The 9,999-nt window shown below is 39.6% G+C and overlaps 1 protein-coding gene across 1 annotated transcript; it reads left to right on the top strand.

Annotated features, from left to right (window-relative positions):
* The first annotated feature begins 6,682 nt into the window (after positions 1 to 6,682).
* LOC109011339 (NAC domain-containing protein 53-like) lies at positions 6,683 to 9,999 on the top strand. The gene is made up of 6 exons (XM_018992497.2): positions 6,683 to 7,031; positions 7,144 to 7,421; positions 7,525 to 7,719; positions 8,484 to 8,975; positions 9,066 to 9,183; positions 9,377 to 9,999. Exons 1-6 carry the CDS (start codon positions 6,866 to 6,868, stop codon positions 9,787 to 9,789), a joined length of 1,662 nt encoding a protein of 553 aa, XP_018848042.2. The 5' UTR covers positions 6,683 to 6,865; the 3' UTR covers positions 9,790 to 9,999.

Genomic DNA, 9,999 nt, shown 5'->3' with positions numbered 1-9,999 from the left:
CTTGCCAGGATGGGGTAATAATATATCCCAAAAAATAAAAATAAGTGGAGATTGGGTAGTTTAGAGTCCGACCTCTTAAGTCTCGACAACGAGAAACGGTGAATACTTGGGATTTTGTAACTTTGTTCAACCTTTTATAACCAACCACTAACCAGCCATGACAGACAAAATGCAAACACAAACACAAACCGAAACAGCTGTTTTTATGAGGCTGCAAAGTGGTCTTAGAGGTAACAACAATGTTGAAGAACAAAGACGTTGGTTAAGGTATTGGGCTTGATAGAGATTGATATAAGGGACACTCCACCTAAGTTGGAGGACACCTACTCTATGTTTTGGAGGGTTTTAGAGCATTAGTATTGACATATGCATATGCAAAGTCATATTTGCATAATATGACCCTAAAATCTTCCACATTGGCTTATGCATATCCAAATATTTAGCTACCTATGAACAGTTCTTATCCAAATTTGGATAACCACTATTCACCCCATGAGAGAGCCTCTTTGCTTTCCTCGACATCAAATGATAGGCCTATGAGTATTTTATTAAGGGCTGGACTTGAAGGGATCATTGTCTACTGCAAATTGGCCGACAGGGTTTTGAATGCAGCTGAATTCGTGCAGGGAGTTTCAATTATTTTGCTTTTATGATTCTTGTCAACAGAGGAAGCATGGACAATCAGCTCAAGAATATGTAGATGTTGAAAACAACATGATTAAGGTCTGCTGGAAAGTGTTTGCCATGACGCTGCAATCGGTGCTACTTGAGAGGGAGGGGTGGAGAAATCAGCTGCACGAGGGAAGGGATTTCGGGAGGTTCTAAATGGAGGGGGAAGAAGATGAATACGTTATGCATGGGAGAGAGAGAGAGAGAGAAGAGAAGAGAAGAGAAGAGAAACTGTGTGCAAGTGAAGATGTTTTGTTCCTGCACCTCCTCCTACGTGGCCAATTTGTATTGGTTGGTGTAAAAAAAAACATCATCACCCAACCGGCCTTGAGTTTTTCCCTATTTGCATATATGACCAATTAAGGTTGTATTTGGATGCTGAGGTCATCTCAAATGATCTAAGTTTATTTGTATTTTGTGGGTTCTATTGAGATGTATTTGAATGTAAATATGTTGAGATATGTGTTTGAATGTATGAAATAGGTTGAAATGAATTAATTTTTTTTTATAAAAAATTAAAAAAGTAATAGATATTAACTTAAGGAAGATTGCACAAATCAAGCACAAGTCAAATGAGATGATTTTTAGGCTACAATCATGGCTACCACAATCCAGCAATAACTGCAGAGTGTAACTGTAGAAAGATTACAGCCACAACACTAGTGTATTTACTTTAAATAGATTTGTAAAGATTGTATATAAACTGTACAAATCATCAATGAATTTCGCGTGGAAAAATTTCATTGAAACAAAAGCAGTGTTCAAATTCTTTTATGGTATTAGAGAGAGCTAGCCTCTAACTAGCCAACGATCACCATCTTTAAGATGTCTCCCTCCACAAAGCAAACACCCTCCCTCAATCTCAATTACCCAAACTCCTTGCCCCACCGAGACCCCTCTCATTGCTCTCAACATCACTAACCAAATCAATAAAAAATTAATACCTGCCACCTTTTCCCACAATGGCACGCCCAATTCAAAACTCTTTTGATTAGTTACGATCTACTAGACTATGTAAATGGAGTTTCTCTGTGTCCCTCCCCCCGCTGGCACCTCTTCTTCTACCTTGAACAAAACCCACTAGGTTCGGCAGGATAAACTTATACTCAGTGTCATTCTGGCCTCCACCTCCACCATCATCATTATGCTCAATACTATGTATGCCAACAAATCTAGAACCAGAGCTATGCAACTCAAGGACTCACCTTGATCCAGCGCGGGAACCGCTCGATTCCTGACTACATGCATGCCGTGAAGGCCCTCACCAATGAAATTGCACTTATCGACCACCCCATCTTCGATGACGACCTGACCCTCTACGTCTTAAATTGTCTGGGTCCTGAATTTCGTGAGATTTCTGCGCCAATCCGAGCATGAGAGGCATCCTTGGCGTTCGAAGAGCTTTACAACCTCTTTGTGAGTCAAGAAAGCTATCTGCAGCGGCTTGAAGCTACCACCCAACAGCTTGTCGCCTCCGCGAACTACACCACTCGCTAATCTGATTTAAGTGGCCACTCTGGTGGGTCTCAAATGTGGGGCTCCTATAAGCCAAATGGGTCTCAGCGCTCTCAAGGCCTAGCCCGTGCATCAAATGGATCAAATCGTGATGTATGACGCCCCAACAATTCCTCTGGTAGTGTAAATTTTGTGATCTCGAACCAACATCGTTATCAGCCCAAATGTCAATTTTGTGATCAATTGGGACACATTGCCAAATTGTGCCCCCAACTGCACCTACTAAAGCCAGTGTAAACTATGCCTCTACTTACAGCGCAAAGGATAAAAAATGGTTGATTGATTCCGCTGCTTCCCATAACATAATTAGTGATCTTGCCAATCTATCTATTCACTCAGAATATGGCACTGATGAAGTCGTTATTGTTGATGGTCTAGGTTTGCATGTCTCACACATTGGTTATTTGGTTTTACGCTCACCCAAACAGACTTTTTTATTACGTGATACTTTGTGTTTTGAGTATCTGCAAAAATTTAATTTTCGTTCATCATTTCACCGCTCAAAATCATGTATACATTGAGTTTCACCCTTCTCATTTTCTTGTAAAGGATCATATCACGAGGGCAACCATACTAAGAGTTGCATGTGAAAACGACGTCTACACCTTCCCAGATCCACTGGTGGCTCCCTCTCCAAAATTAATTGCTTATGTGCATGAACAGACCTCGATTGATGGGTGGCACAAGCGTCTTGGACATTTGTCCCTCAAAATAGTCTAACAACGTGTTAACTCTTTTTCTCTTACAATTAAAAAAGATAAATTGCCTCGTTTATGTACTTCTTGTTCTATCAATAAAACACATCAACAACCATTTTGTTCAACTAGTCTTCAAAATCATGCTTCCTTTGATCTGATTTATGTTGATGTTTAGGGACCCGCTCATTGTGTTGGACTCTATGGCTCTTGTTACTATCTTATTTTGGTTGATCACTATACAAAATATATGTGGTTCTTTCCTATGGCCGCCAAATTTGGTATCCATAGTATATTTCCACAATTCAAACACCTTGTTGAAACACGAATCCAAACCAAGATCAAAAGCTTATATTTTGATAACGGTGGTGAATTTCTTAGCCTCAAACCATATCTTTTCATCCATGGCATAAGTCACTACACCATCGCCCCTCACACACCTCAACAAAACAAGATCTCTGAACGTCACCACCATCACCTAGTGGAAACTGGTCTCACTTTACTTTGTGATGCCTCCTTACCACTATCTTATTGGCCTCAGGCATTTCACACTGCCACCTACCTCATAAATCATCAACCCACTCCATACTACAAAATAAACCACCTTATGAGGCTCTCTTTGGTCAACATCCAAACTATCTCATATTAAAAAAATATGGATGCCTCTACAATACCAACAAATTATAGCCAAAATCCACCCCCTGTTTATTCCTTGGTTACTCCCAAACCCAAAATGCCTACTAATGTTTGGACATCAAAACCCAAAAACTATATATTTCCATACAAGTTGTCTTCAACAAAAACCAAAGTCTCATATGTTCTTCTTCTTTACAACATGTGTGCCCTCCATCCTTCGCGACCGCACCATCCGCACAAGCACAACCTTCGCCGGTTCTGCCTTCACCAGCGTTAATGTCCTCGAATGGTGTATCCGGTGCTGCCACATCACCTCCAGGTAACTCTCGTGCTTCTTCCTCTCACAATTTTCTGCTTTTTAATTTTGACCTAGACAACCCCCATTTGATTACTGACCCGCCAGCTCATACTTCACCTGAAAGAGTGTTGCCCAATGTCTCCCTAACCTCGATTCCGCCACATCAAACCGCAGTGACTCCTCCCAACCTTGGTCCGACAGAAACCATTCTTGCCCAAAACCATCGAATCCACCCAATGACCACACGTTCCATGAACCAAATATACAAACCAAAACAGCTCTATTCAGTCACTAAACAACCCCTCCCACCGACCATAGAACCAATTTGTGTGAGTCAAGCTCTCTATAATCCTCACTGTCGCGATGCAATATTTGATGAGCTTATTGCCCTTATGAGGCATGGAATTTGGGATTTGGTTTCCCTTCCCAAAAACTGTAATCCAGTGGACTGTAAATGAGTGTTCAGGGTCAAGAGAAAAGCCGATGGATCCATTGACCAATTCAAAGCCAGGCTTGTAGTGAAGGGGTACAATCAACATCTTGGGCTTGATTACAAGGAAAAGTTTAGTCTTGTGGTGAAACCAACCATCATTCAGTCAATTCTAACAATTGTTGTCATGCAATGATGAATTTTGAGACAGATGGATGTGAACAATGTGTTCTGACATGAGGAGCTCATTGAAACTGTCTATATGGTACAACCCCCTGATTTTAAAGATCTTTCTAAACCAGATCATGTGTGTAGGTTGCGCAAAGTAATCTATAGTCTCAAACAGACCCCTCGGGCATGGTATTCAGCCCTGAAACATGCTCTCCTTGATTTTGGTTTCCATAACTCCAAGGCGGATTATTCCTTGTTTATTTATCGGCATGGCTCCATTATTCGTTATTTTTTTATGTATGTTGATGATCTTGTGATTATAGGTAGTGATTCCACCTTTGTTTCATCTATCATTCAGAAATTTGGTGAAAGATTCTCATTGAAGGATATGAGAAACCTTCATTTTTTTCTGGGAGTGGAAGTCATCCCTACTGGTGCAGGCTTATTCCTATCGCAACATAAGTATGTTTGTGACCTGCTGTTCAAAAAAAATATGGTGGGTGCCAATGATGTCTCTACCCCCTTATCCACTAGTACCTCACACAAACAGGTTGATGGCACATCCTCTATTGATAGCACCAAATTTCGGCGTGTAATTGGAGCCCTTCAATATCTCTCTCTCACTCGTCTAGACATCTCATTCGTTGTTAACAAGTTATCTCAATTTATGCACAAACCAACAGTCACACACTGGACAGCTGCGAAGCGTCTTCTTCGTTACTTGAAGCAAACCATCTTCTATGGTATTCAGTTTTGAAAGACTAGATACTCGATTCCAACCACCTATTCTGATGCAAACTGAGTTGAAAATGTTGATGATCGCACTTCTACGTCGGCCTATATTAGATTCCTTAGCTCAAACCCAATATCCTAGAGTTCCAAGAAACAGCGAGCTGTTGCAAGATCCTCTACTGAAGCTGAATATAGAGTCATTGCTAATGCAACGTATGAAACAATGTGGTTACTTACTCTCCTTCATGAACTTGGGTTTCTACTCAAGTCCCCGCCATCCCTCTTGTGTGATAATCTTGGAGCCACATATCTAAGTTTTAATCCATTACAACACTCCAGGATGAAACATATCCTGATTGATGTTCACTTTGTACGTGACTTAGTTCAACGTGGAACTCTTCAAGTACGCCATGTTCACATTCAGGATCAACTTGCCGACTTGCTAACAAAGCCTTTGTCACGGTAACACACAAAAATTCTTTGAGACAAGATTGGTCTTGCTGATGGAAGCACAATCTTGCAGGGTGTATTAAGGAAGATTGCACAAATCAAGCACAAGTCAAATGAGATGATTTTTAGGCTACAATCATGGCTGTCACAATCCATCAATAACTACAGAGTGTAACTATAGAAATATTATAGCCACAACACTAGTGTATTTACTTTAAATAGATTTGTAAAGATTGTATATAAATTGTACAGATCATCATTGAATTTCATGTGAAAAAATTTCATTGAAACAAAACCAGTGTTCAAATTCTTTCATTAGATCTCATTAATGATTATATCGAGATGGATTGAAGTGATCTTAAAATCAAAATATAGTCATTTGAAAAAAAAAAAAAAAGGCTTGTTTGGGCTTGAGATAAGACACAAAATTTTTATCTATTCACATTTCATATTATCTCATTTTATTCCAAAACATAATTCAAATACAAGATTTTCTAATTAATCATTACAACTTTTACAAACTAATCATTACAAATTTTTTAAACTTTCAAATAAAAAAACGATTCTAACTTTTTCAAATCTCTAAATAAAAATAATATTATAAAATTATATTCTTACAATATTTTAACTTTATAATATATTTAATTTTTTCTCTCTCATTTCTTAAAATAAAAAAAAAATTAACTCAAACTATCTCATTACTATTTATAAATTATCTTATTACTATTAATAAAATTATTATTTTATCTAACTTTTTAAATTAATTTTAATAAAAGAAAATGAAAAAAAAGAGAGTATATTCTTCGTGCTCCCTTCCTTGCTCGCTAAGGACTCTGAAAAGTGAACATTCTAGAGATAAAGTGATGTCTGTCTCATAAGTTATCCAAACGGAAAACAAAGAAGGTACCTCACACTTTTAATTTAACAAAGATTATTGATGTGATAGGTAGCTTTGACGGTACCCGAGTCATAAATACAGCCTCGTTCACGCGGGTGAGATTCAACACTCACTGCCTCTGTAACCCTGAAATCCACCCAAGCACTTTCCTCGAAATTATCTTCTTTTCTTTTCTTTTTAATATTTTTGGGTTTGATTTTACCCCCAACCTCCCAACTTCCAACTTCTTCTCCAAGAAACTAGACTTTCTCATTTCTCCCTCCCTCATTTTACTCTCTCTAATCTCTCTCTCGCACTCGCTCTCTGGATCTTCTGAAACACTAAAACCCTTTTGGCTATTACCCCTTCTCGATCGTTACAGTTCGAATTCTATGGGCCTTCACTCGGAAACTTCACTCGCCCCCGGGTTCCGATTCCACCCGACCGATGAAGAACTCGTCCGCTACTACCTCAAGCGCAAGGTTTCTGGCAAGCCTTTCCGCTTCGACCCTATCTCCGTCATCGATATCTACAAGTCCGAGCCCTGGGATCTCCCAAGTAATTCCTCTCCCTTTCTCTCGCTTTATTTTTATATTTTTACTTTTGTGTTTTCTTTTCTTTTTTCCGTTTTTTTTTTTTTTGTTGACTTTGGGGATGCGGTTTCATTTAGTCAAATCGAAGCTCAAGAGCAGGGATTTGGAGTGGTATTTCTTCAGTGCACTGGACAGGAAGTATGGGAATAGTTCGAGGACCAACCGGGCCACGGAGATGGGTTACTGGAAGACCACGGGGAAGGACCGAACGGTCCGCCAAAACTCGCGCGCCGTAGGGATGAAGAAGACCCTCGTTTATCACAGCGGCCGGGCCCCCCATGGCGCTCGTACCAACTGGGTTATGCACGAGTATCGCCTCGTCGACGAGGAATTGGAGAAAACCGGAATTGCAATAGTAAGAGAGTGATAGGATTGCTATCTCTTTCCTATTTTTCGTGTTTTCGAGATTCTTATAGTTTATGGGTATTGGAATTGACGTGTTTTTGGGTTGGGGGCAGGATTCTTTTGTGCTTTGTAGGGTTTTTCAGAAGAGTGGGACGGGACCGAAGAATGGTGAGCATTATGGGGCGCCGTTTATTGAGGAGGAATGGGAAGAAGATGATGTGGCGGCATTCCTGCCGTGTGAAGAAGCTGCAGTTGACGATGTGGTGGTTGGTGATGGTGCATGTGTTGAAGCAATTGAACTTGACCAGGTTTGTGTTTTTTGCCTTTCTTTTAGTTGGTAAATTGTGTCGTTGAGATGTTTTGAAGTGATTAACAAATGATTCTGTTGATTTGTTGTCAATTTTGAGTATATTGGTGATAAGAATTTGTAGGGATGAGGTGGTTAATTGATGCTATAAATTAGGTGTGTAAAGTGAGGTTCATTTGAGGGCAAGATTAGAAGAATGTCAAGAGTTGGATGTCATCTGTTCGGAAGTAGAATTTGAGGGGTGTTTCGGGCGGCTATTAGGAAACATTTTTTTATGGCCCCCATTATTGTAAAAGGGGTTCGTTCAAGTATGCTGGGGAGTTCCGTGTGAGTAGTCATGTGGAACCTAGTGGCAATAGACATCCCAGATCTTTATTTAAGTTCTATTTTTGCTCAAACTGGAAAGTTACTTTCAGTATTTCAGCTTTATGTTTCTAATTTTTGTGGTAATGGCTTTTTCCTCTTCTCTAAGAATTGCAATCTTTGGATTCAAGATGACATATGTTTGGCTTTGAATCCTAGTATGTGATTTGAACATGATGATGGATATAACATTAACGCAAGTATATCAACCATCATATTGTTCCTCCGTCTTTGCAAAATATTGAGTAGTTGTGAACATTTACGAGGTGCTCTCCATTGTTGCTTAGGATGTCTTATACAGAGTCCTGCTTGTTCTATTCGCTGCTAGTCTTACCTAATATTTTTCTTGATTGCTTCAGTACTTGAATTCTTGTATTTTTGAAACGTGCTTTACTTCTCCAGGATCTTGAGATAAGCAATCCATCTGAAAGTACTCCCCCTCCATTGAACTTTTATTATGGGGATACTAGCAATGATGTTGAGCAGTATGAGGATTTCGTTGAAGACTGTCAAAAGCCTATCATGGGCAGTGGTGAAACTTTTGAGCTATGTCATGACGAGAAGTTGGTTGACATACCAGAGCAATATGAGATGGATATGAAACCCATCAAAGATGAATTTTTTGTTGAATCAAGCCGAATTATGAAGCCATCTGAAGTCAACTACTCGCTTGATGAACCTTATTTGGATGCTACTGATAATCCACTGTTGGGTGATGGATTTTTCCTTGAATCCGATGATCTTTTAAACCCGGTCGAGTCAGATGCTGCAGGTTTTGACATCCTGGATGAGTACCTAACATTCCTTAATGCAGATGATGACATGGCTTTTGATCCCTCTGAAATTATGGGGGGTGAAAACTCGTTTTCTAATCAAGCAACCCACACACAGGAGGTAAATTCGTACTTTTGAAATATACGGTGTTGCACTTGTGATTTGGAATTTAGCATTGCAGCTTCTAATGAACTTATACCTCTTTAACAGCACTTAAATGGAGGAACTGAAAAGGTGTACATAGATGGTCAACAGCCGTCAGAGGCACAGGGAAGCAATGATGCATCCACCTCAAAGCAGAAACCAGAGGCCGCAATATATGAATCAGGTAGGATTTAGTTTAATAAGTATCACATCTCCTCTTGTAACTTACTTTTTGGTATTTCCCTGTTTATAAATGTGGAAAGTTATAGAAGTTTGAAGCATATATATAATCTCTTGAGGCTTGTATGCATTATGGTATAGTTTCCCCCTCTTCTTTTGATCTTGGCTTATTCTTGTATGCCTGATCTATGGTGTAGATATTAAGAATCCATTCATCAAACATGCCACTCGCATGTTGGGCAGCATCCCTGCTCCTCCAGCATATGCTTCAGAGTTCCCCGCAAAAGATGTAACTCTTCAGTTACATTCCGCAGCACAATCTTCCAGCTCCGTTCATGTCACTACTGGTGTGATCAGAATAAGAAACACGACTTTAACCAGCCATGGGACAGACTGGTTGCTTGGCAAGAATAGTGATGTCAACTTTGGAATGCCCTTTTTGCTACCACAAGGTGACACTAATTCTGCCAATTTGGTGCCAATGGCTGGCTTACATGCAGCAGGCAAGACAGCATCTGTAGTTTCATGGGGCTGGTTCTTCTTAATATTCTTTTGGGCTCTAATTCTTTCTGTGAGCTTCAGATTTGCAAGCAACATATACATCAAGTAGTGCCTCAAAATTATGATGGAACATTTTTTGACCCATGGTTTTCAGAAGAATTGTGATCTTTGAAGGAAAAAGGGGGTGATGTAGGTTTTTAAACAATGTAAAATGTTATTTATTTTGTTTTGTATATAGTGTCTTCGCGCGAACAGGGCATATTCAAATATTGAACTTCTTATATTGTCTGTCTTGTCAATGTTATCATCCTTTAGCACC

The sequence above is a fragment of the Juglans regia genome, chromosome 7 (assembly GCF_001411555.2).
Source record: "Juglans regia cultivar Chandler chromosome 7, Walnut 2.0, whole genome shotgun sequence".
Taxonomy (NCBI): domain Eukaryota; kingdom Viridiplantae; phylum Streptophyta; class Magnoliopsida; order Fagales; family Juglandaceae; genus Juglans; species Juglans regia.
The sequence above is the reverse complement of the archived record's forward strand: the minus strand, read 5'-3'. Positions and strand labels throughout refer to the sequence as shown.